At 35.9% G+C, this 25,346-nt stretch overlaps 1 protein-coding gene across 1 annotated transcript in view; it reads left to right on the top strand.

Annotated features, from left to right (window-relative positions):
- Nucleotides 1–25,346, top strand: part of LOC135681660 (uncharacterized) — a 45,218-nt gene that overhangs the window by 5,224 nt on the left and 14,648 nt on the right. Inside the window, exons 2-18 of the mRNA XM_089111888.1 lie at nucleotides 9,046–9,411; nucleotides 10,684–14,128; nucleotides 14,805–14,934; nucleotides 15,549–15,603; nucleotides 16,055–16,228; nucleotides 16,676–16,812; nucleotides 17,481–17,622; nucleotides 17,989–18,137; nucleotides 18,728–19,132; nucleotides 19,549–19,774; nucleotides 20,369–20,568; nucleotides 21,071–21,147; nucleotides 21,692–21,726; nucleotides 22,097–22,172; nucleotides 22,891–23,028; nucleotides 24,351–24,478; nucleotides 24,868–25,026. Of these exons, the coding sequence (XP_088968014.1) occupies nucleotides 9,046–9,411; nucleotides 10,684–14,128; nucleotides 14,805–14,934; nucleotides 15,549–15,603; nucleotides 16,055–16,228; nucleotides 16,676–16,812; nucleotides 17,481–17,622; nucleotides 17,989–18,137; nucleotides 18,728–19,132; nucleotides 19,549–19,774; nucleotides 20,369–20,568; nucleotides 21,071–21,147; nucleotides 21,692–21,726; nucleotides 22,097–22,172; nucleotides 22,891–23,028; nucleotides 24,351–24,478; nucleotides 24,868–25,026 (6,042 nt within the window). The remainder of the gene's footprint in view (nucleotides 1–9,045; nucleotides 9,412–10,683; nucleotides 14,129–14,804; nucleotides 14,935–15,548; nucleotides 15,604–16,054; nucleotides 16,229–16,675; nucleotides 16,813–17,480; nucleotides 17,623–17,988; nucleotides 18,138–18,727; nucleotides 19,133–19,548; nucleotides 19,775–20,368; nucleotides 20,569–21,070; nucleotides 21,148–21,691; nucleotides 21,727–22,096; nucleotides 22,173–22,890; nucleotides 23,029–24,350; nucleotides 24,479–24,867; nucleotides 25,027–25,346) is intronic.

The raw sequence follows: 25,346 nt of genomic DNA on the forward strand, positions 1-25,346 counted from the left end.
TTTCCATAACTATAACAACATTATTCCATATTATAATGATAGTACTAGGAGTTCTGCTCTGCACCCTATCAATCTGCTATCAAAAAGTACTAAGTACATAAAGCCTAAGTACTTTGTAAATTGCACCTGACGTTTGTGCTGCAGTGGTTTTGCTTGAAATTAAAAAGTCCAAAACAAATCCTTTTCTTGAGAATATGTCATAAATACAGTTATAAAAAGTTTTATAGGGATATTAAATTAAGGAAAGTGCATATAATAAGAAAAACCATGGTGCATTTCTGTCTTTTGCAGTGGCTGATCTAAGGAATGCTGGGCCCGGGGCCAGAAGCATCTGCTGGGCCCTTTGTACTTTACAACTTTTATTGTTTTCTTTGGTGTCGGACCTCTTCTGGTTACCATATACGTAGACCCTGGGATGGAGGCCTCCCTCTACACCCTAAAACTGTCACTGGTCATTCATTTCTTTTGCTGACAAATTCATTCAATTTGCATTCCTAGTGTAAAAATTCCATATGTTGTGATTTTTTCTGATTGTGATGCAAGGTCAATTTTTAAACCACTTCTCCCACCACGACCCTTGTCACTTTGCATTGATCAAAAGATTCAAAATCAATAAATTGCCAAAGATATCTTCTTTCAAGTTGCATCTGAAATTCACTATTCTAAAAACGCAAACTCTGTTCTCCTAGTCGAGACATAAATGCTACCCCCTGATTTTTTAGATCTACTAGACCGATGTTTGCTATTATCTAAAGTGCAGTGTTTGCTATTTGTCATGTCTTGTTGTTAATCTACAAGTGCCGAAAATACCTGTTGGAATGCATCTTTTCGTTTATTGTTTTTAGAGAGGTGTAAACGAATGGCAGTGTTGCTTAATTAAACATGAGTTCAAATTGTTAGAAAAAATTTGATAGAACGTGAATTTTTGGTAAGACATGTTAAGACTGCAGCACTGTAAAAAGGCACATAACAGTCTTTAAAAGATATTCCTAAATACACAATCATTAGTTTCATGCCCTACCTGCTTCACCTCAAACTCCAAATGCCACTTCGCCTTATTTCGGATTATTTTCACTTTCAAGGAAAGGTTGTACTAACGGCTGTTCCTGCAACCCCATTAAACTACTGTTTCGAAAATATGTTTCCTGTTTTTATAAATTTGGAAAAAGTCTGTTGTTATACCGGTTTTCATTTTTCGAGAACACTCTCCAGGGTTCTTGTAGGAGGTTCTGAAGAGTTGAGTTATCTGAAAAAAATGTCAAATCCCTGCCGATAGTCCTTGTGACGCCCTGATGCTTAAGTCGTTATTGTGACTGATTTGAGGAATATGACATTTTGTAGTAGAAATGACCGGTTCCTCACCCTCTCTACCACAAACAATGATAATTGTAGATTTAAATATCATAGCTTTCTGAAACGAATGAATTTGATAACAGCAAAACTCTTAACGTGGAATAAAGCAATTTTTTTCAGAGGGAAATAGGGAATTTGTTGATAATATTAAAAATTGTAGTGTAGTGCACCTTAGCTTAGTGAATCTTTGCAGTATTTTCCCCCTGTTCAGGGATTGTTGGAAGAGTTTTATTTTTAGAAGGGATGCTCGTCGTTTTTAAGTAGTTTTTAAGTAACTAGTTTATTGTAGCTTTCGTAGTAGTAATGATTGGCGTAGTTTTGGACCCCATACTTTCCTTTAAACGGTAGGGCAAGTCGTTATTTGATAAAATCATTTGCTTTTCATTTATTGAGAGAGGGGTTTATCGAAGAAAACACTCAATTTCCCGCCTTAACCAATGCAAATCTAATTCTAGATTCTATCAACTACACAATTTTTTAATAATCATTTTATTTTTCCTGGGCCTTTTTATTCTTAATTTTTTATTTAAAGCCCAAAGTAAATCTTAAATCGTTTTTAAGCGACACAACGTGTGAATTTGGAAAGGATCGAAATAGAAAAAGCTAGTTCGTGATTAAAAACGATATCCTTATGAATTTCATCCTTTAAGAAAGTGTATTGACGTAAAATCTTAGGACTCAGGTTTGAACTAAAAGCTAATGTGCTTTAGAAAATAAGCTTTGAAAACCCCATGGTCTTTTTATTGATAGTTTTTCGTCTTTCATCGGTAAGTTGTAACGGTATAGGTTCCAGGCAGCTGTCTGCTTTAGCCAATGTTGTTGAAGTAGTAATTCCCCTTGCGTAGTTCCTAGTTGATCTTTCTTAATGAGATGTTTCTGCTGTTCATCAAAACCCTGATTTTCGTAAGTGTAAGCGCCACGGTGAATGTTCGTCTTTTGAGCATGGAGGACGTAGCTAGCGGGGGGAGGGGTGTAAAGGGTTGACACCCCAAATACATCATGAGATAGTCGGTAAATCTTCAGTTGCTCCACGACATCCTTACTTCTCGGTAAAAGCATCTGCCGGTAGGTGAAATAGCACCTGAGTTTTTCTTCATTGATGTATTCGTTGGTAAATTTTACTCTTGCTGACCCTCCACCCCCCTCTTTCCCCAGTCTGGAAGGTCAAGGTGCGCCATTGTAAGCCTACCCAAAGAGTTGTTGTTATGTGGTTCAATGTTCTGCTTTATGACCAAACGCGTTACCAGTTTACTTACCATTCTAGTATTCTTATTCGTGATATGATTGTCTTTTACCTGCTTTTCCAGCTTTCGCTTATACCCTAAGAATTGTTTGTTTACCCACGAAGCCTTGTTTGTTTCTTCACTTGTTTCACAAAACACCAAACTAAAGGAATATTAATTATATTTCTGAATCCATCAAGTTACCTTGTTTGCCCTATACACTGTTCAAATACTGAAGAGAACATCCTTCTTCCTATAAGATCAGTGCAAAGCGAGAGCTTGACCAGGGAGAAAAATTTTCATGTATCCTATCACAAACATGAGTAATGTATTCAAATCTTCTTGACTATATTTATTTTAAGAAGAGTTGATGTTAGCAATGCGGTTTGAAAATGATGACATTTTGTTTCACGGATTTCATTCTTCGGACTTGCATCTGCTTTTGTAGTTGCTTCATCGCACTGCATCAAAATTAAGATCATCATAGGGTCTCATTCTTCGATTGAATTATTTTTTGGCTCATACTTGAAATCGCAGAAAGATGCTTCAGTAATGAATTGAAGTACAAAACCTGCATAATTATGACATATCCTGCTATGCTGGTTGATTCATCTTTTGGCTGATTCTTTTTAAACGATCATGGTTTAAACGAATAAAAGTTTTCAAGCTCTCCACCCGTTAACATGGCACCTTTTGTCCCTTTAAGATAACAAACTAACCATGCATGCTACTTCTGCACTTCTATGCTACTTCTGTACTTCTACTTCTAACTATGAACTGATGTCCTGGCTTGCACTTTTCCTAATCAATATCAAAGGCGCGATAATGGAAGCGTGTATGATTTTGTAAATTTTTTCCGTCAATATATTCATGAACTGTTTTGTTTATGTGCCTAATTGTTTCGTTTGAGTGGATTTTTATTCACTTTTTCATTCTTTTTCTCTTTAATAGTGGCCCTAGAATCGATAAGCCAAGACTTTTTCGCGAAAAGCTGCTTGAATGCAATTGTTCATGACTTGAGTATGGGTTGAAAAACGCTTTAAAGACTCTGTGTGTTGCGTGATCACTTTCCAATGATATTTATGGTATACACAGCCTTCGGATTAGATAGGTTATCTCTACTCTGGTCACATAATCCAATACTGGCTTCTGAATTACTTTCGGTATGTTGGAAACGGACTTGCAAGTTATTAACTGTTTGTCCATATCTCCTGTGACAATGCAAGTCACTGAAAAGATCGTCTATTCTCACTATTAGATCGAGTATCAACGAATAAGAGTCGCCATTAATCTCAAAGATAGACCTCCCTTCTTGTTGATGTCTGTAGAAGGGCCCCCAAAGTACTCGTGTTAACAATGGACAATATCTTGTCTATTATAAACTGTAGGTAAGTTTTATCTAATTCAAGCTGCAAAATTCATGACAGCATTATTATCATAATTATAAAAAGTGTGATGTCATAATTTTGTCCCTGGCTCAGCCATGTACTTACAACTTAAGAAAGCTACTTGACTATCTTTCTTCCATATGTCTTCGCTACAGTATGAGGTATATTGAATAAACTCGCCTAATTTGATTTAGCGAGATGTCCTCCTCCCTAAATAAAAGCGCTTTGAATGTTCTTTGCAATGAAGCAAAGCGACCCTCGCCCAATCTTTTGTTCTTTAATATACCGCGGCATTAACTGTTGCATATCCAATTCAAATTTTCGCGTTTTTTATGGCTCTTTGTTTGATTTGATTATCGTTTGTCCGTGGACATCAGTTCTCAACTTTCCTTTATGCTCTTGAGTTGACAAGTTTAAATGTTAAGATATCGATAGGCGAGGCTAGTTGTCGTGGACATTTATGTCATCTTGTCCTGGTTCGAAAGACAAAGTGCTCTATGAAAATCACATTATTTCAAAGGAGTTATGCTGGCTGAAAGACCCATGAGCTGAGCTGAATTTCATTGCTATCATTTGCATTGAAGTGGAAGTTGTTTGGGTGAGATAATGGAAATTTGCTAATGAAGATGATTATAAGTTAACAACTAACAAAGCATTGTAGCATTAGCAAGCAAATTTGAAACATTGTTCATGCAGTCTTTCTAATTGTTTAATTTCTTCCGATTTCTTATCTTTAGGGATAGTTCAGAGTACCCAAAAGGGGCATTTGATTTGCTATTTGCCTTTAGGCGAGTATAATCTCGTGTTTTTTAAAGTCATCATGTTCTTTAGTTTCTAGCAATTTTTGTGCCCATAATACAGCTGCTTGTTAGCTTGCACATTAGCCTGAAAGATCAACTTCTTTCACAGAATTAAATAGGCAACAATCCATGCTTTTATTAATTTATTGATTGACGGACCGCCAGTATTAAAGGCTGTGCACAGTAATCTTCGATAGAACCCCTTTCTTCTTTAATTGCTTTACTGCTCCGTAAACTTTACCAGCAATCTTGTTAAGGCTATTGCTGTTGCAGGTCTTATCGTCCCATATAATGCCACCGACAGCAACACATCATAGCAAAGTAACTTTTTTTTAACCTCGTTAAGAGAGTATATTCTTGTTGCCTACTGTCTACACAACTCAGAAAATCCCATTTCATAATTTTTCATAAAAGCTATTTGTTTAGCAGCTTTTTTAAGAGACAGCGACGTTGTATTTCCAAAGGTTCTAATGAGAAGTGCAAAAATCACTGAATATTGAATGGGTGTTTATTTTTGGATATCGCAGTTTGTTTTTGTTATTGTGCCGTTTGCTCGACAGGATAGTCAGCAATGGCTAGGCAAACTGAACGGCAAGTCAGGCAGGCTTTTTTGTAGTGTTCGTGTCGAGGAATGCATTTCTTGTTTACGTCATTGGTGGCGATATTTTGACTTCTCTTTGCTGTGAATCTGTCATCGATTGCTGTAGAAAAAGGACTGTTGTTCGCATTTTACATCCAGGTTGTTAATAATTCATCTTCGTTGAGAATGGAATTGTTATTGTGGATTTGCAGATTATTCGACCTTTCTTTGGTTTGCTTTCGCAAGTCTCAATAACGAGGTGTGCTTTAGTTTTTCATTTTCTCCAGGTATGTGTTTATATTTAACGGTCATCATTTAGGAAGCAGTGGTAACCCAAGACTGTGTCTTTATGGGACATTGTTGCATCCAGTTATAGCTACTTACGATTTCTCTTCCAAAAGGTATTTTAATCAAGACGCAAAGTTCTTGAAGAAACGAGTAGACTTAAGGCCTAATTTGGTCTTGGGATGTTCCAACTATGAATTAGAATTACGACTTGCTGCCAGCTTGTAAGTCTTTTTCATTCCGGTAGTTTATGCGAATTAAATGATCGAAAATAGAAATGTCTGTTTGAGAGCAGACTGCGTTTTACGACCACGGTACCCATTAATTTTTTCTGCATTAATCGGTGGCTAAATCGGAAGACTTTCGGGCGAGGAAATGCCGTGTTTATGGGCGTGTTTATGTGCATAGTATAACGGATAGCCGAAGTTGCTTCGGAATCAGACTCGGGGAATACCAGAGGAAATATGGAAACCAGGGTTGTTTGAGATACAGGTGTACAAAAATCAATTATTTATACTACTTATTATATTAGAACATTACTGTATGCACTCCGTATCATAAAATAAACTGTTATTTGTTTCTTTAATGTGATGTATTTTCAGCGACGGGGGTACGGTTGGCATGTTTGCAATCAGTATGTAGCTCCTGGGTCTGCATACGCCGTACGCCAAATATAAAACCGATTTTATTTGATATTTTCTTTGTCTCTGTTGTTCATGACGACATTTTCATTTTTGAAAAACGACTTTAGTCCACTTGAATTTGTATGATGTAGCTTTTATTGAGATAGATTTCAGAGAAACACTATATACGATCTTTTTGAGGCAGTTATTAAATCTATATGAAAATGAATTCATGTCTATTCATGATAAATATAAATCCCCATAACGTTCTGGCAAATGCATGTGCTGTAACGTAGAGTTTCTGTTTCAGAATTGTCTTTATTAGCATAACTGAATCCACACAGAGTCTATAGAATGTTCATATTTTAGTCCTTTTTTTGCTCTCACACATAGCCTGTATTACCAATCCCAGTCATTGTTTCTGAGTAGAGCCTTATAACCTGTGTACTTCTGCATAATAAGCATTATTTTTACCATGGTGTTACATCGGACTGCAAAGAGCTGCCTTACTTTAGAAAATGGGGGGTTAAGGTGTATCTTATAGAGTTCCAAAAATGAGACCTTGACACATTCTGCCTTGTTCCCTGTAGTGCCTTGTTCCTTGTAGTGCCTTGTTCCTGGTAGTATTTTGTTCCTTTTAGTACCTTGTTCCTTTCAATCTTATGTTCCTTGCTGTGCCTTGTTCTTCAGAATGACGTATGACAATATATTTTCACACCCTAATTACAGAGCCCACTTTTATTAATCTATCGTTATCAAGGCTATTAAAAAGACACCCACAAAATGGCAGTAGGCGTGTAAAATATTTTTTCAATATAAAGTTCCTGAAAACGATCATTCCTTATCAGCATAAGGATTTCCATGTTTGCGTTTGGTTCATTTGAATTTTCATTATTTTCTATGAAACCCATCCCCATATATATTTCATTAGGTATGTGGTAAGAAAATATTAAGAACTTCTTTATACTGTAAATGTTTTTTTAGGATTTAGTTAAGGCAAATAATTTTTTTCACAAAGAAGCTTATTCAAAATTTTTTTCTTCTTGATTAAATATATTCCAACAAAACTGGCTTTTCATAAGAAATCATTAGATAATTACCCTTGTCATGAATAGTGCATTGAAGGAGATTAACTTTTCGTTTATTCCCAGTTTCGTCTTGACGCGTTTTGATTCTGTTTGTTCCTTATTGATATTTGAGCCACTAACATAGATATTCATAAGATTTGTAAAGCCTGCCGATTTTAAAAGGATTTCTTATGTCATATCTATGGGATTTTGCACTATAATCGAAGACAACTTTTGTGCTTTCTCTGTGACTGGTTCTGCCAAGAGGAAATTAACCCTTACCAAATAGCGTACGAGATTGCACAAATACGAAAGGGTTTTCAGGGGTTTTTATAAGAAACAATAGGATTTCCACCAATGTGGTAAGAGATTTTCATGGAGTGATTTGCCCCCTGCCCTCAGGTTTTGTACTCTATTCAGGACAAGTAAAATTTTGCCTTTTGCCCTAGCAATTTTCTGAGAGATGGGAAACTGCATTTCGTTCTTAACACAATTGATATACATGTAATAGTTGTTTTCATAAAGTACCACAAGTTATAGAATAAATTTTCACGCAACCCAAAAAAATATAAAGGCTGCCAATCCAGTTGTTTTCTACACAGTACTCTGTTATAAAGGACATATTATACAGTAGAAACCCGCATAAAAGAACCTGTTTTTATAAGAACACTGAGGCTGAAATTTAACCTTTAAAACCCCATGATTAAGAACCCCCAGGAGGCTGAAATTTGGAAAGGTTCTTATATATATATAAGAAAAAAAGGTTTTTAGAGTGAATCAGGATATGGTATGTTGCATTCTAATTGGACAATCTAACAACACAAATTCATTAGATTGGTTGAAATTTAACATAAATAAAGCTGGTTTAAGTGTCTCCATTAGAATTCTTGCAGTGGAAAACATTGTTATTGTATGCAAGAGCCTTGTTAAGAACCTTTTAGATTGGAATTTAGAATAGTAGCCTGTTAATTAAGAACCTATTCAGGCTGCCAGATAAAAACCTAGGTTCTTTTATGCGGGTTTCTACTATACAGCTAGGCAGTTAATATGGGGCTGCAGCCTTCCCCAGTCTTCTCATACCTATGTTAAAATTTTCCTTTTTAGTGCTTCAAACATCTTTGTTTTCAAAATTGTCAATCGTATGCTTGGCTTTCGAAAGAAATTCCATTATTTCAAACTTGATAGGGATCGTTTTTTTCTCACGATTCCCTATAAATGAACGATAGAGTAAAAGAGCACAGGATTCGTATCAAATAAAATGCTAGAATTCAGTTTGTATAACATAAAGGCTACCAGATTAACCGGTAAGATGAGATTACATTCGGATTAATACAGGTTTGATGAAGTATGTGTCAGTCCCTACAACTGAATTAATTTCATTTAACTGTATCTGTAAACGTCACTGTCTGCGTAGTGCGTAGAATTAAATTAAACTACAATACTTTGTAATGTATGACTTTCATGCACAATCAATAATGAAATGTCTATTTTTTGTCCTGAAAATATGTAAAACTTTTCATATCTGCCACAATCACGCAAATTCCTTGCGGGAAACGGGAGAATATAAACTTTGTCCAGCTAATTTCAAAAGTGCTTCTGTGTAGAAACCGTATTTCCTCAGGTTGATCCGCGGCGACTTTCCGTTATGATAACAGATACCATTCAGTGCCTGGAGTGATTATTTCTCCTCAGAAAACTTTCTTATAACTTATGCGTTTGTCAACAGTGTCAAGAGAAGGCAAAGACGGAGAACAAACACCCCATCATAGAGAACGCCGATCATCTTGGCTTGGAAGATCGCTAAGAAAGATATCGTCATCTGGTACTCGGAGTACTGTTCCTGAAGAACCTCAAGTACAGGAGAGTAGCGAAAAGCCGAAACGAGAACGAAGAAGGTCGTTGTTGTGGAGATTAGGCCGGGAATCGAGAACCAGCGAGTTATTAGACGAAAAAGCGACCTCAAAACAGGCTCCTCAAGTTTCTTCAGAAAACAAAACCACTGAGAAAAAGGAGAAATCAGAAGAGAAGAAGGAAGAGAAAGGTTTTGCTAGTTATTTGAGACGGTCGTCAAAAAGGAAGAAAAGCCAAGTTTGTAAGTTATTCTCTGTTTTGTGATTTATTAGTTGTTTAGTTTTGAAACTTTTATCCTTTAATAAGAAGATCTTTTAGTACCAGTCATTTTAACTGTAATTTACCACAGTTGTAACTCGATTTTTCCCCTTTCTCTTATTATTTTTATTTTGCTATGTGTTGCTTGCTTTTTTACGGAAATGCGTCATTACTTTCATGCGAAAAATTCGATTTACTTGGTAACACGGTGTTTTTACTATGATTGACAATTGGTAACACAGTGTTTTTACTATGATTGACAAAGCTATCACAATGTAACGAAACGTTGTCAGAATACACAATGGTCCGACGAGCTGTTGTTATTGTATCATTATCAACATTAAAAATAAATCATTACTTAAAGTTCCTGTTTGCGTGATGTAAACATAAAGGATTTTGTTTCTGAAACTTTCTTCATTTGCCCAATATGCTGAAATATACAGAATTAACAGCGTTTTTCAAAGTCAACTTAACATATTGCAAAGAGCATGACCTGCTATTATCAAAAAGACGTATTTTGAATTTGTGTTTATAAATACTTATTTGAGTGATTATGTCAATGGTTTCCTTTTTTATAGTAGGGAGTTCTGCCGACCTTGCAGCTAAGATAGGCCTAGTAAAGTGGAAAAAATTACGTCATAAGATGAAACATGACGATGATAAACACCTTAAAAGAGGGCATTTGTGTTTTTTTCAAATTTGATAAAGCTTTTAAATACATTCCAGTAAGATAATGATTTGTTACCTACGATTGTTGGATATTATTTTTTCTATCGATTTTACTGGATCTGTGGATATCTAAAGCTGAAGTTATTGAAAAGATGACTGAATGAATTTATTCAAATAGCGAAATGTTTGAAAAGTATGATGAAAGCAGGATTTATTGGAAAATTAAAGGAAATATTTTAGACAATTTATTTTATTTTTGTTCCTTCTTTTTTATTCTTAGTTTGTCGATCACAGAAATTCTACTATGTTCGGGCTCTGTAATTCTTGTATTACTTCTGTAAGAGTTGATTTAATGTAGAATTTCTTTGTGATTATGGCAATGAAGGTTTCTTGAACAAAGATAATAGAATGGCAGCATCTATCATTTCTGTTGAAGAAACCAAATGCTTTGTGAGACCTGTTTTAGGATTGACGTTTTTATTCGTTTTTAATCCTTTGTTCCTGACAATATCAAAAAAGTTTACTTTCTCTGTATTAATAGGAAAGCATTGTTTTATTCTATTATTGTTTGGATGTTGTTTTTCAGCTGAAAAGGAGATACTTGAAGCACGTCAGGAAGTTCACGGCACGTCACGTGAAGGGAAGGAATCACGTGGGGAAAAAGATTCCACGCAACCAGAAATACTTGATACTGCAGCGCAGATCTCACAGTCAGATGTTACCGTTCATTCCAGTGATGAAGTTACAAAGGAAAGTGTATCATTAGAGGAAAGTAGACCGGACGCCACACCAAGAGCACCCTTAGCACAGGCAGAAGATTCGGAGGACGAAATGGCCTATGTAAGTGCGAGGCGAACAAGGTTTGCTGAAGTTTTGCGGCAGAAAGAGGAGGAAGCAAAGGAGGCTGCGACAGTTGCAAGGACTGAAACAGTGAAAACTAGCAAAACAGCAGAAACCACTAAGCCAGTTTTAGGACCTGAACAAGCAGCTTCAAAACAGAAATCATCATATTTGTCATCGAAATTTATGAAAAGTAAACATCTATTCGAAGCAAGCAGTGGAAAATCTAGTAGTGATTTGAAAAAGAGCACGGGGCCGTCCAAGCCAGTGACTAGACGTTGGACGCAAGAGGCCAAGGTAGAACCACGAGTGCGCAAGGCTGGAATTAAAGAAATTACGAGCAATGACGAATCAAAGAGTGGTGACAGTAGTCGGACGATTCCAAGTATAAGTGAAAAGAGAGCTTTATTTCAGAAGTCTAGAACTTTTGATAGTGACGAATCTAGCAAGAAAGATTTGTCTGGAAGTGGCGACAAGAGACTTCCATTAAAAGAGAGAAACAAAATAAGTGGAGGCCCAGGAACTGTTTCTAAACAAAGAGAGACTACCGGGAGGAGTGCAACAACAGATCTCTCTACAAAGTCGCCTGTAAGAAGACTTGCAAGTGATTCTGTATTGAAATTCAAAACACGCGAAAAGAAAAGCTCTAAAGAACAAGGTACCACTCATGGAAAGAAGGTTGAGGAAACGACCCAAATTGACAAAAGATTGAACCGACAAAATAAGGAAAGTGTTGTCACAAATGCACGGGATAGTAGACGGACGGATCCAATGAAGGAGATAACTATCGATAAAGAGATACCTAAAAGCGATTCCAAAGATATTTTGAACAAATCTAACGAAAAAGACAATGACACTTTAGAATCTAGAAGTAAAGAAGATAATTTGGTATCAAGGCAAACTGAAAACGAACTGAGCCCAGGTATAACGCAAGATGAGCCTAGACCAAGTACAGATATTTTGGTTGCAAAAGAAACTGAAACTAGTGGCCGGGTTCCTTTGAGAAAGCGAATTGTACAGTCTCAGCAGCAATCGGACGTATCGAGTGGAGTTGTAGATGAATCAGAAAAATCGAGAGCTGAAAAACAGAAAGAGGTGCTTGAAGAAAAAGAGCAAGCAAGCAATATCGAGATTCAAAGCCAAGGCGACAGTGTGATATCAGATGCTGATGTGGTTACACCAGATGTTGAAGAGAAAGATTTTTGTCGCGAAAAACCGTTAGCCGTCAATGGAACTGTAGATACCTTGCAAGTTAATGACAAATTAGATGGAGATAATGAAGAAAAAGATAATACAACTGAGCGTGCTGGATCCAGGAGGCGGAGAGAAAGGCGTTCGAATAGACTGAGACAAGTTGATCCTAAAGAATTGGAGAAGGTAAAAGAACAAGTGAGGCGGGAATCTAGTGCAAGAGCTGAAGATGTTGCGAATATTAATGAAAGTGCCACTCTCAGCGAGGACGTAAAAAGTTTGAAAATTACAGGCGATGCAGTAGAAGAAAAGCCACCTTCGTTGATTGAAGAACCTGTGGTCAGTAACATCGAAGCTGAAAAAAAAACTGAATCATTAGACGAAAAAGTAGATGTCAACCAAACTGAAATTGTACCAGACACGACTCTCGAAATACCTTCGAAGGATACGATAGAAAACGCCAATGTTGTTGAACTTAAAATAGGCGCAAAAACAAACGATGTTGATACCGGCGATGAAAGTTATGAATCTTCAAGCAGTGGCTCGCTTACAAAATTAACAACGCGAAGTGTTATAAAGGAAAAAATCAAGCAAAAGAAAATCGACAAGAGACTTCGAAAAGATCGGACGATGTCTTTGCCTTTAGGGGTAGAAATAGTTGTTACGCCGCAAAATCAAATAAAACAAGATATAGAAATAGTTGTTAATGGCACGCGTTCACCATTGTTGCGATCGAAGCCACCAATACCGAGAATTCAACGCAGCCATGAGGCAGATGACGTCAGTTCTTTGCAGAAAAGAACAAAACGGCCAATCAGATCGAGGCCTAAGACTCTTACCCAAGGAATCGATCCCGGCCTCTTACTGAGTGATATCAAAGCTAAAGAAGAGGCTGTTGTCGTGGAAGAGAAGCTATCAATAGCTCAGCTTAAAGAAAGGCTACTTCAATCTGAATCTGGCTCGAAAACTCCAAAAACTCCAGAAGTGCAAAGAAAAGCGAAGCGTAGGTCCGGTAAAAGATATAAAACGATAACGGAAGGTATCGCCCCTGGCTTGTTAGAAGCCGCCCACCAAATAGCATCCGCGGAACAAGACCCAAATAAGCTTGGCGTTGACCAAACAAGGCTAAATTTAGCACTATCTGCTTCGACAGAAAACCTGAAGAGACGAAGTTTTATCGTCAGTGAGGTAAACAGTAGGGTTGGAAGCATTGGGGCATCTTTGGCTACTTCAATGGAAGATTTGTCGATTAAAGACAACGAAAACGATAAAGATAGCAAATCTAGTGAATCAATTGTCGAAGAATCGATTAGGAAATTGAAAAAGTTGCCAATGGTTGTAGATAGCGATGAAGATGAACCATTGCCTTCAGTTTCGTCATTAAAACAAAGGTTTATGCAAGCAGTTGAAGACTCGTACAAGCCAAGTAAAAGTAAGGTCTCAATGAGGAAAAAGGGGGTACGGAAAGATCGACCTTTCACGATATCAGGTATTGATGATCTTACATTCAAGCAATTGCAGAGTGATATTAAACAGAGACACGAGGCTGGGTATGTGAAAACTCTTAGTGAGGTCGAGATTAGGATTGAAGTAGAAAATAAGAAGAACGAACATTTCGATGAGTTAGCTGAAGACCAGCTTGAGATTATGCTTGCATCTGAAGGCCTAACAGCAGACCAAGTAGCGTTAGAGCTTGGTATAAACCCTTCTCTAGCTCAGGGGTCGCCACTGCGATCTAGAAAGCCTTTTCTTGGAACAACCACCGAAGAGACTGCTAGTGATATGTTGGAGGTCATTGACGAAAAGGCTGAAAAACCGGAGAAGGAGGATAAGGAGAAGCCTCTCGGGCTTTTGAAGAAAGAGTTCATGAGTGCCATGAGCGAGTTCAAAAGTGGTTCGTTTGACAAGGGTGCTGATTCTGTTGAAGAGACAATCAAAGAACAAGAGGAGCCAGCTGAACCAAAATCTGACATGGATTGGATATCGCAAAGTGTTACACAGTAAGTGAAAATCTCTTGACTTACTTACCAAAGAATAATTTATTGCCTCGTAAGATTTTGTCTGGATACTGTCTACTATTTTTCATATTGCTTTGTAAATATATTGATTATTCATTATCATTGCAACTATACTGTTTTTGAGGAATTTTATTTGAACAATCCAAAAAACACTGTTAGATGAATAAACCATTGATAAAGATTTTACTATTGATACTTTTGGCAATGCAATATGAAACTCCAATCAGATAATTTTTATTTCATTATTATCAACAATTTGCGCAATTTCTTATTTGTATATTCCCGTTTCTTGTGAGATCTTAATCAAAACTGCATAGTTTTTTTCAAAAGTCGTTCAAAAAAATGTCACTTAGTCAGTATTTCACAACAGGAAAAGTCTTTGTAAAAAGACAGTTTGCTTTCTAGCTATCGAGAAAATTCGAATTTATGAAAGCCTATTGTTTAAAACACATTCGTTATAATAACCGTTTTAATAAAACTTATCTGCAGTTTTGGCCACACTCGATAAATGTTCTTTTGTAACGTTGAGATTTGTGTATATTGTGGTTTTTTTTGTCTGGCCAATGATTTTGTTCTTTGAAGATCTGTGGGTTTTTCGCCAGATTTTGGAAAACACGACATCTAGCTTTTCTTATAAACCGTTATTTCTGATTGATAGGCTACAATCAGTTAGTGACAGGCGACATCTAAAGCCACAAAGAAAGAAAAGATCGCCAGCGAATCCTGTTAAGACACTTCAAGCCCGTAGTGATCTCATTACCGAAGTTGGCAGCAATAACAAATCAGAGGTTTTTCTCAATTTTGATTTGCTTTTAAAATACACGTCGATTTAAATGATTGTTTTTGTTAAATGTCAGTTTTGTATTCGTAAAGGAGCACAAAGGACTCAGTATGCTTTGATGTTTGATACCGAGTTTTCAGTATGTCTGTCGTGTATGTCAGATTACAGGCCATATGGAATAGAAGTGGTACAAACCATATATATGAAAGAAACTTGGATATAAAATCTGTATATCTGCAAGTGTATGGATCTGATACTGCTATTCGTTAATGAACCAAACGCTCATAGCTATTTGTAAACCAAAGCAAATACCCACAAATAAGCAAAAAACATATTTTGTCCCAGCGTTTTTTCGTTTTTACGAGTTCATTTGGAACTTTTAGTGTTTTCTGATGATGATATTTAAATCATATTCTGAATTTTTTAAGTTATTCGTCCAGTAAGAAAAGTTTGTATGTATTTCAGTATCCAAACCTTTTTAGCATTCGATTATTTTTTATTTGTTTTTAAAGTTCTTTCATTTTATACCAGTTGAAAGAACGATCTCACTACTCATTTGTTTTATCTCTCCCAAATCCTCTTTTATTACCCGAATTTCAAACTTGTTTCATCTTTCGTTAGAATATCCAACAAGACTCCCAGAAATCTTCGGAGAAATCAGCTGGTCTGAAATTATGTGAGTGAAAAATAGCACTTATTAATTTGATGGTGATTTATTTATTTCATTGGATTCTTTTCATTTTGAAGGCTTGAAACTTGGAATGGCGAAGCATGAATCGACTGTTTGATTTGATCAAGGATTATTTATGTTGACTTTGATCAATAAACAATATTGAGACCCAGAAATAAAGATTGCAAGAAGCTATTTCTGTCAATGACTGCTATTAAAGCATCATTTTTTAGAATTGGCTGTTCTTATTAACTTTTTGGTTTTGTTTATTTTTTTATAATGCATAAAGTCGAAGTTACTAATGTGGCTGGTAATAAAATTATTCATTGAATATTTCTGAATTTTGTGATAAAGACGTGAGGGGCTTCTTAAACGTTTTTTCCAATTTGGGCAGTTGCCTCCTCTTCAGTGTTTATAAAACTGACTTGTCTTATTGCTAACTTCTTGTTTTTAAAAGGGCGAAAAGTAGCACTTGCAAACGAAGCAAAAGCTGCACTGCAATCAACTGAAGACTTCTCAAAAGTAAAGTTAAAGAAAGTGAAGATACCTGGGCAGTCAGTGAATGGAGAACCCCCCGAGACGGGAGGAGTTGTCGAATCGAACGTCACCAACTTACTATTGAAAATAAAAGGTAAACAGCAATTTTTCACACGGAGAGAAATTTTTGCCATCAAACCTTCAGTTGAGCATGACTTCTTTATGATATTGAAAAAATTAGAATGTTTTGATTTTTTCGATGTGAAATATATTTATAAATGATCTCTTGAAGTGTTTTTCTCATAAACTGCTCATTGCTGTCTTCCAATTTCTCATCAGAATAGATAAGTTCTAAAGATGTCAAGCTACTCATTTTGGTCAGGCTGTACCTCCTTCGGGAAATTCTAGATCTTACTCTCATGTTATCATTCTTATTAAAAAATAAACCATATCTGTGTTTATTGGAACTATAGGAACAAAGTGGATTGTTCATTGAAAACAAAGGATTTTCATAATTTTTTGAACAAAAGTAATTGAAGCTCTACTTTCTTAGCATGGCTTTATTAGATATCCAACTATATAATTCTCTTGTTTTATTCAGGCCGTCGTCATGTGCAGATAAACGTCGTTGATTTTAACACAAACTCTTTGACAAGTGATGACAGCTTTGTCGTTGTTACTCCAAAGGAGCTTTTTTGTTGGCATGGTCGTAATGCAAATGTTATCGAAAAGGCCAAGGTAAATTCAAAACCACTTTGGACAAAAACTACTAAGCCATTTTGAAATGTTTCTTAATGTTAGCTGGGGCTAGAAGGTTTCAGAAATAGTCTCATTAATTTTTCTCTTTACGCTTCTCTGTACAAAATGGTAGATAAACATGTAAAAGTTCTGAGCAACGTCTACGTGGAACAAATAAGCAGTAATCTTCCATTTTTCAAGTGTTTTTGTCCTGTAACAAAAGTTCTCTTTATTCACCAGTACAACGTTCATCGTATCTCAGCAGGCTTTTAATGTGAGCTCTGACCGTTGTACTTTGCTTACAAGTGTAAATATAAAGATGCTGCTATCTGTTCAGGCAATAGAAAAACTATATAATATCGATCTAAAACTATACTGTACCTGTGATGTAGTGGATAACATTGTGCCTTTCGCCATGTAGCGGGTAGACACGTGCTGATTCGAGCCCACAATTTAGACCTCGCAACAGAAATATTTGTCGTTCAGGTTTGGGGCCAGGAAGGCCTAGGTGCCTGGAAACCAAAACAATTTTATAAGCTTATTTTTTTTTGCTGTATGTGAAACGCTAAATTAGTGTATATAAGACAAATATTTATAATCCCTAGCTATCTATTGCTTTTCAATGAAATTCACATGGAGGTTAACCAACAATTTTTGCTTCATTGCAGGCAGCAGAGATTGCTTCCAGGATCAATCAGAAGAAAGAGATGGGTTGCAAAGCGTTGGATGTTGTGTATTTTGAACAAGATGGCCAAAACGAAAGCAGGGTGTTCAGAATGCTTGGTTCTGAAGGGAGAACAAACATTAAAGGTTCGTGATTGTAAAGATTACTCATAAAACTAGGGTTTTCTTACATCGTTCCTGAAATTTTTGTAGGTATTTTTTCATATTCCCAGCCAGAATAGATATTTGTTTACTACAAATGTTAAAACTAGCCTATTGACAAAGCTAAAAAAGATTGCTCAAAGCACCAGACTATGTTTCTTTTAAATTGCTTTGGCTATAAGTCTTGTTTTTAAATACTCGAGAGATTTTATTCTTGCCTAAAATACTGTATGATATAAGAGCAGTCTCTCTTCTTTTAAGCAAAGCTTCCATTTAATTGCAAAACTAGTATATCTAGAGAATTAAAAGTGCATAAACTATTATGTAACCTTTCCTGTTTTGTCATGCTAGATCAAACTGACGATGACGAGGAATACGAGCGAAATATGATGAACACATCGATGGCGTATAGTTTACAAGATTCTGAACCACCCGAATTGGTCCCAGTTTATGATATGTGCCAGAGATCACCAAGTAAAGAGATACTAAGAACTGATGAAGTATGTTCATTCATGGGTTTTGTTACTTTGCTATATTTTCGTAATTTTTCCAATATGCCTTTAATTGAAGGAATCTAAAAGTGTTTGTGTCATTTAATGATTGCTTTTTGCCATGTCTTGGGCTTGATTCGAAAGCATAACAACAATTTTCTGTCAACAAGCATTTTGATAAATGTTATACCGAAAATTAATAGTTTTTTATATCAGCAATTGTTTGTCGATTTCATGTCCTGTCTATTTATTTTTATGCACGTATATGCCATTAAAGTCCGTTAAAACATTTGACAATCATGATATTCATGTTTTTGTAAATAAACTAGCTTGCATTTTGTACAATATAATGTGACAATATAACTTTAAAAATTGTACGAGGAAAATAAGCAAATTCATAAAATTGAATATTTAAGCGTAGTCCATTAACGACATGATGATATTGTCTTGATAACGTGCTATGCTCGAAACGTTTTTTACAATTCGCTTTTTTCCCTCGTACCATGTGACCTTTTTTCAAGCTATAATGTAGATTGAATAGTTTTGTATTGCTTTTCTGCTCTTGCTTCTTGCAAAATAATGTCCCCTCTTTCTTACAGGCCTATGTTTTTGACTTCTTGACTGAAGTTTACGTGTGGATTGGACGCCAAACCATGTCGAATGTGCGAAAAAAGATCATGAAATTAGCCCGTGAGAAGTTCGAGCAAGGCTACTATAGGCCTATATCAGCTTCAACTCCTCATCACCATGGAAAATCTAGGAAAATTTCGCTTACCACAACAGAATTGCCAACAAGGAAACAAAGTATTAACAGAAAACTTAGTGTACATAAGTTTTTACAGGACAAAGAAAACTTAGTTCCCAGGCCCCAGCATAGTATATTTTTATCAATGTATGAGGGAGCTGAATGGGTGATTTTTAAAGAAAAATTTTGTGACTGGCCTGATGAATCAAGAATAATACGAATGAAAGGCGGACCGCAGACAGTTGGAGTATTAACCAAGGTGTGTGTTGTATACTGTTTATGTATTTGATGCCCAGTTTTTTCTGTACCACTGGAAATGACTTTTAACGCTGCTTTTAAGAAGTATGGCATTGATAGTGGCCTAAATTCGTTTGTAGCTTGTGATCATCTAAGAGCCCTGATTTAGGAACATGGTATTGAAGGGATCTTGTTTCAAGGAAAGAGTGTTGCTTGTTAATAAATGGGGCTAAGTTTTTTCCATTGTAGCGAATACAAGAACTCCAAAAAATGAAGCAGTTTAGCCATTGATGATTTTCAATCTCATTTGAAAAAGATGACTGGAAAAACCCCTTTGATCAACTCAGGAAATAAACACTTGATAGATAAGATTTGCTGACAGGCTACTACTGTCATATATTTCTACTAGAATTGCATGTAACAATTTTGTACTTGCAGGATGTGAACGTTGCCGATGTCCAACCAGTTGATCCTAAAACGATGTTAGATCCAAAATGTGTACCAATACTACCGGTTTTCGAAGGAACGGAGATCGATCGAGGATGCGGAAAACCAAAAGGCTCCGAAGGCTATCACATAATTACTCGCCATGTCCAAGTATGGCACGTGACTGAAAGGTTTCGCACATTGCTACCGGAAGCCAGCAATGGTCATTTCCACTCAGGTAGGTCTTTTCAAATGAATATATTTTTAATTACTAAAAAGGGAGTCTTTATCAAACCACAGTGGCCACCTTTGCTGTTTTGCTGTGTACAAGAGTCTCATTTTGTCAAAAATAATTCCATCGACAACGATAGAACATATGAACACAAGTTCTTCTACTTGCCCCATGTTTAGTGTATTAATTTGAAGTCAATTGAAAACTGTTATCAATTAAAAACAATTTTGTTAGATACGGGCCCAGTTGTTTACATCGGCTGCGTTATTAGCACATATGTCTTTGCTAAGGCCCACGTCAGCGGTAGCTTATGTAATTTACTGTAAACATGCTTTCCTTTTTTAAGCAATTTTCTTCATTTTTAAAACAATCATTTAAAGTTGCTGGGTCGTCCATTGAAGCGAAAAATGCCGAATGATTTATGATAAAAAATCTTTTCTAATGAAGTATGGCACTTAATGTGTGATAGTTTGTTTTAGCCTAGTCGTCATGACTGGCAAAGGTGTCGAACAATGTCATTCTCTCAACATAAATGAATATAAAGGAATCAAGATCTTCACATTGTTGATAACGTAATACTGGTTACTTGTTTCCTTTTAGGTGAAGGCTATGTTATACGGTGGGAATACAGTATTGTAGCTTCTCGAGTAATGAAGATGCTCAAGGACATAGAAGAGGCTAAAGCATCAGGGCGTCATCGTTGTGCCTACTTCTTTTGGCTTGGTAATGATTGTTCGGTAACCGAGCAAGGAGCCACTGCTGTAATGACTGTAGACTTAGACGAGGAGCGTGGACCACATGTAAGCTATCCACATCTTGTTACTTCTTCGAATGATTGCAGAAGATTCCAAACAAAATAAAGTGTCAAAGGCATCGACACTCTTTTTTGTTTAGAATCTTCTGCACTCAATTTGTTCAGAGATGAAGACCTTCTGCACATAGGTGAATCATCTCATTCTCAGTACGAATCATTTTGTTTTCAAAAAACAGGATTTAAAGATTTTTGGAAATTCAGGGAGCAAATATAACAGGGAAATTTTCATGAAAATCTAAAGCCACAAATCGGTGATTATCAACACTCAAGATATTGACGTTTCATAATCTGGTCTTTCAAGTGCTCATTGCTGGCAAAATTTTAGCTACATTTCTAGAAACATTTCCATTTGGTTACATCAGCTTCTAGACAAAAATCCTAGTTGGTAATTTTGCACTTGCGTTTTGTCTAAGTATTCTTACGCTTTTCAACTTGCTTTATATTTTTTAGCCTCTAAATGCACAATTACACTATTATTGCTTCTGCAGGTGCGGGTGATCCAAGGGAAGGAACCTCCATGTTTTCTCAATGTATTTGATGGAGGGATGATCATTCACGCTGGAAAGTGAGTTATGAAAGCCAATTTCTGTGAATATTGCTTAGACTGCAATATTGTAATGCTGTGTAAATTGATGAATCTTGTTTTTGTTGATTCCTTCTAGATCGCTTTAAGTAGAATTATAGTTTACAAGTTTAGCTGTTGCAATTTTAGGTAGTTTTGATGCTTTCTTTGTTTACTATTTTCCCAACTGGCTTCTATAGGTCTCCTAGAAATGTTGATTTAGAGGTTTGGGTTCTCTATTGTATTAGTTGCTTTTCTGGTTTCAGGATACAGTAGATTGACCAGTATTTCTTCTATAGCGGTTTCAGATCAATTTAACGAATTTTGTAGAAATGCATTTAGTAAATACAGTTTGCGTGTGTGGACTAAAAACAAGATATTTTGTTTTACTTGTTGTTTACTTTTTATCATCAGATTCTTTTCTTAACCTTGCTTTTTTTTATTCGGGTTAAACAATTAGTTTAAAATTTAGGTTTTTTCTAGCTTTCATTGAAACTGCTTTGTGTTTGTGTTGCATTTACAAAGCTCGTCCCCTTTTTGTTTCTAGACGAAAATCAAAGACGGATCAAGTAGCATTTAGTGGTAAGACATTTCCACATGAATTTCAGTTTTCTGGTTTAGATTTTTATATCTTTTGAGATGAACCAGAATAACACCAAAGACTTCCATCCATGCTGCACTCTCGAAGAATTAAAGTGTAATAAAAATGGCAAAATAACAAAGAGATTTGCTAGGCAGATCCTTTTCTAGAGTTTCTAGATTTTTTTAGCTTATTTTTCAATTTTACATAACAAGGAACTTGTCTTTCCTTTTAAACCTTGCAGCGACCGTAACGGGAGCAGATTGTCATTTTGTGTTCTTATTTTCAATGGAACAAACTTTATATCGAGAAATCCATTAATATATTTGATTTTTCTATACATGCTTAAGCAAACATATGATTGCATCACAGATCGATCTACTGTGCGCTTCTACTGCGTACGAAATGAAAATCCAAATGAAGCTTGTTTGTTGCAAGTCCCCGTAAGGTATGTTTTTCATGATATTACTTTTGTTTGTTATTATTTTTGGCAATTATTATTTCTCCAATTTCACCTAATTGGTCTGTAAAATAGCCCCAGGTTTCACACTGAGTAAATAAAAATATTTTTTATTATGAGTTACTCTTTCTTTGTGTTTGTTTTATTCCTATTCAAGATACTTCAATGCGAACGACTTTGTATTATGAATATTAGCCAGAGATTCATGTTTGTAACATTTTGTGTTATTGGTTTGTCTCGTGATTTTATCAATGAAAAAATTTGCAAAGCGGTTTCTGATAGTGCTTCCTTAAGAGATTATTTGCTCCTTGTCTTTCAGTTCCGTAAATCCTCGAATAAGCCCCCGGGAGCTTATTTGCAAAAATGATTTTTTGGTTGGCGGCTTGTTCAAGGGGGATGGGAAACTTTTTCGAGGGTGGGGCTTATTTCAAAGTTTAGTATTTTCCTCAAAGGTCGACATAAAAATGACATATTTTTTTCAATGAAATAAAGAAAGTGATACTGTATAGCTATTGTTCTGTGGGGGCTTTCTTGAAATAAGATATTTTTCTATAATTTACGGTATTATAAAAAATCTGTTCGACTGCGATTAATCTTTGCACTGTGCGTTCGCAATGCCCTATTCACTGCTTAATTTGCGACTTGCATTGTTATATGTTTTGATGAAAGATGTTACAGTACTCAATCTTAGTTCTTTTATGCACAGTGCTACGTCACTCAGGTCGAGATCAAGTTTTGTCCTGGTATTATGCCAACAGGCGGAAATATTCCTTTGGCACGGATGCAAATCTTCCGATGCAACCAGAGCCACTGCTCTCAATGCAGTTCATCGACTTATTGAAAAGTAAGTTATAAGAAAACAGTGTGTATGCACACCGTTATTCGTTTTTGTTGCTATCTAGTTTCCGAAGACAGAATTTAGGACACTTAGCAGCCATATCATTATCTTCGCTCTGTCTATCGACGTGACCACATGACCGACGTGATTTTTCTGCCTGTTATAGCAGAGAGCTAACGACTCTCTTCACTCTAAGTAAAATTTTGATCATGTCATGGACTTAAGCCACAGACCCTTGGATCTGTAATCCGCGTCCCATCCTCACTACTGATTTTAGAGAAATGTTAGTGAGTAACTGCAGCTGTCGCTCGCCAATGATTTGTTTCTCGCGTTGATATTATGCAAGAAACTGTCTAGGGTGTTCGAAGAATGACAACCTTAATCATTAGATTTTAAGTCTTAAGTTTAACTGAATTGGAGAGCAATAATGTCAAAGCTACTTTCAATAAAACAGTGCAATGCTCTAGCTTGTGATAAACAAAAGCAATTTCAAAACTTTTATATATGCACGATCTATAAGCACAGTCAATTATTGTATCTCAGTGGTAAAATCCACGATATGAATGCCAACCTGCAAGCCATGTTGTAATTCGGAGCTGTTTCGCTCTATGTTTCGCTATAATTACTCAGCAATCTTTTATTAAATTCATTTGTTTTGAATATGAGGCGACAAGTTTAATACGATTTGTGCAGCTGGCTGAGAGATCAAAATATTCAAATTGTCATGATGTGAGCCCTAAAAGATATTAAATTCAAACAAGAAATTGTTATGATGTTAAGATTTAAAAATTTTATAGTTTTTCAATGCCATACGAGTCTTTGATAATATATATGACAGTACCCTAGACACCATGTCATATATAAAGTGTCTCTATAAGTTGCTCTGAAATATTGATCCTGCAAAAATGGGCGAATTGTTTGAGTTGCTGCGCAAATTACTAAAAAACAGGGCGGGCCATTAATTATGAAACTAAAAGTAGGTTTCCATGTATCGATAAATTCTAAAAAAGTATGAGCAGTTTCCCCAGAATCATAATGTGTCATAAAGCACTCCAGTAAACCAATCTTTTATACTTTCCTTTGACTTTTCATTTTCGCTACGTCGAATTTTATGAGTATTATATCAACTTTGATTGGACAAATGCAACAATCAGTAGAAGGGGATCAGTAGAAAGAAAATTTTAATCGATTTTTATTGAATTATTTGTACTTAGGATAGAAAATGTTTGTTTATAATTTTTTTTCAAATTGTAATAGTGAGTAGAATCTGCAGTTACTCGATAATGATTCCTCTACTGCTAGCTGATAACCACGTTTTCCCTTTATAGTCACCCAGAGGAGGCACTTCTTTCCAACAAGGAAGAGATTTTCCTAACGGAGATAGAGGAAGGGCACGAGCCAGAGGTATTTTGGGTTGCTGTTGGTGGTGAAGACGACTACGGAAGTTTATTAACAGGTGAAGAAAATGATAGTACTATCTTGAAGTATGATTGAATATTGGTCCAGGGAGACTTGGTAAAATGTTGAAATAGTATTCATTATGAGACTTTCAAGACCAGGCATTTGCTCTACTGGTTTTCAGTTTTTGTTTATGTTGCTTGGAGGCTGGTAGGGCTGGTTGTACCAACAGCACAAATGAAACTTGCTAAGTAGGGTTTGCGGGATGCACCTTCTTCTAGAAAAGTTACGATTTCTCTTCGTTACCATTATAACACTTTTTGGTTAAACTAGTTCTTTAATGAGATTACATGGATATGTATATTTGATATTGATAATTCTGTATCATTGCACCAATTTATGAATATATTGATATCCTTGATGTATTTTGTTTTCTTGATTTTGCAGATTTAAACAATAAATGGGACTTTGTTCCAAGATGCTTTCATTTAACCAGCACATCAGGGCAATTCGTTGCTAGTGAAATAATCAACCCATCAATTGACCCAAAGGAAAAATGTCCTTTTCCATTTCTGCAAGATGACCTTTATGATTCTAGTCAGCCAGGTAAGACGAGTCTTTGTGAATTACCTTTTGTGAATGAGTGCACAGTTTGAATGTTTATCATAATAAGCTCCAGTCTTCAAAGCATTTTTTAATGTTGACTTAGATATAATGGGAATGTCATGGCCTTGTTTAAATGGAAAATCCCAAGATACAGAATGCGTAAGACAGTTTAGTGGGATTATTGAGTTAAAACGTGAATATGACTGACAATGAAAAGTTAATCCTCTTTTCAAAATGAATTTTTTTCGAACACTTTCTTTTAGATATATGGTGCAGTTCCAAACATTCTTCAAAGCGTGCTCCTTCCCTTTTCTAGTTTG

Source organism: Rhopilema esculentum, chromosome 12, assembly GCF_057945365.1.
Source record: "Rhopilema esculentum isolate cy_ngs chromosome 12, ASM5794536v1, whole genome shotgun sequence".
Lineage (NCBI taxonomy): Eukaryota > Metazoa > Cnidaria > Scyphozoa > Rhizostomeae > Rhizostomatidae > Rhopilema > Rhopilema esculentum.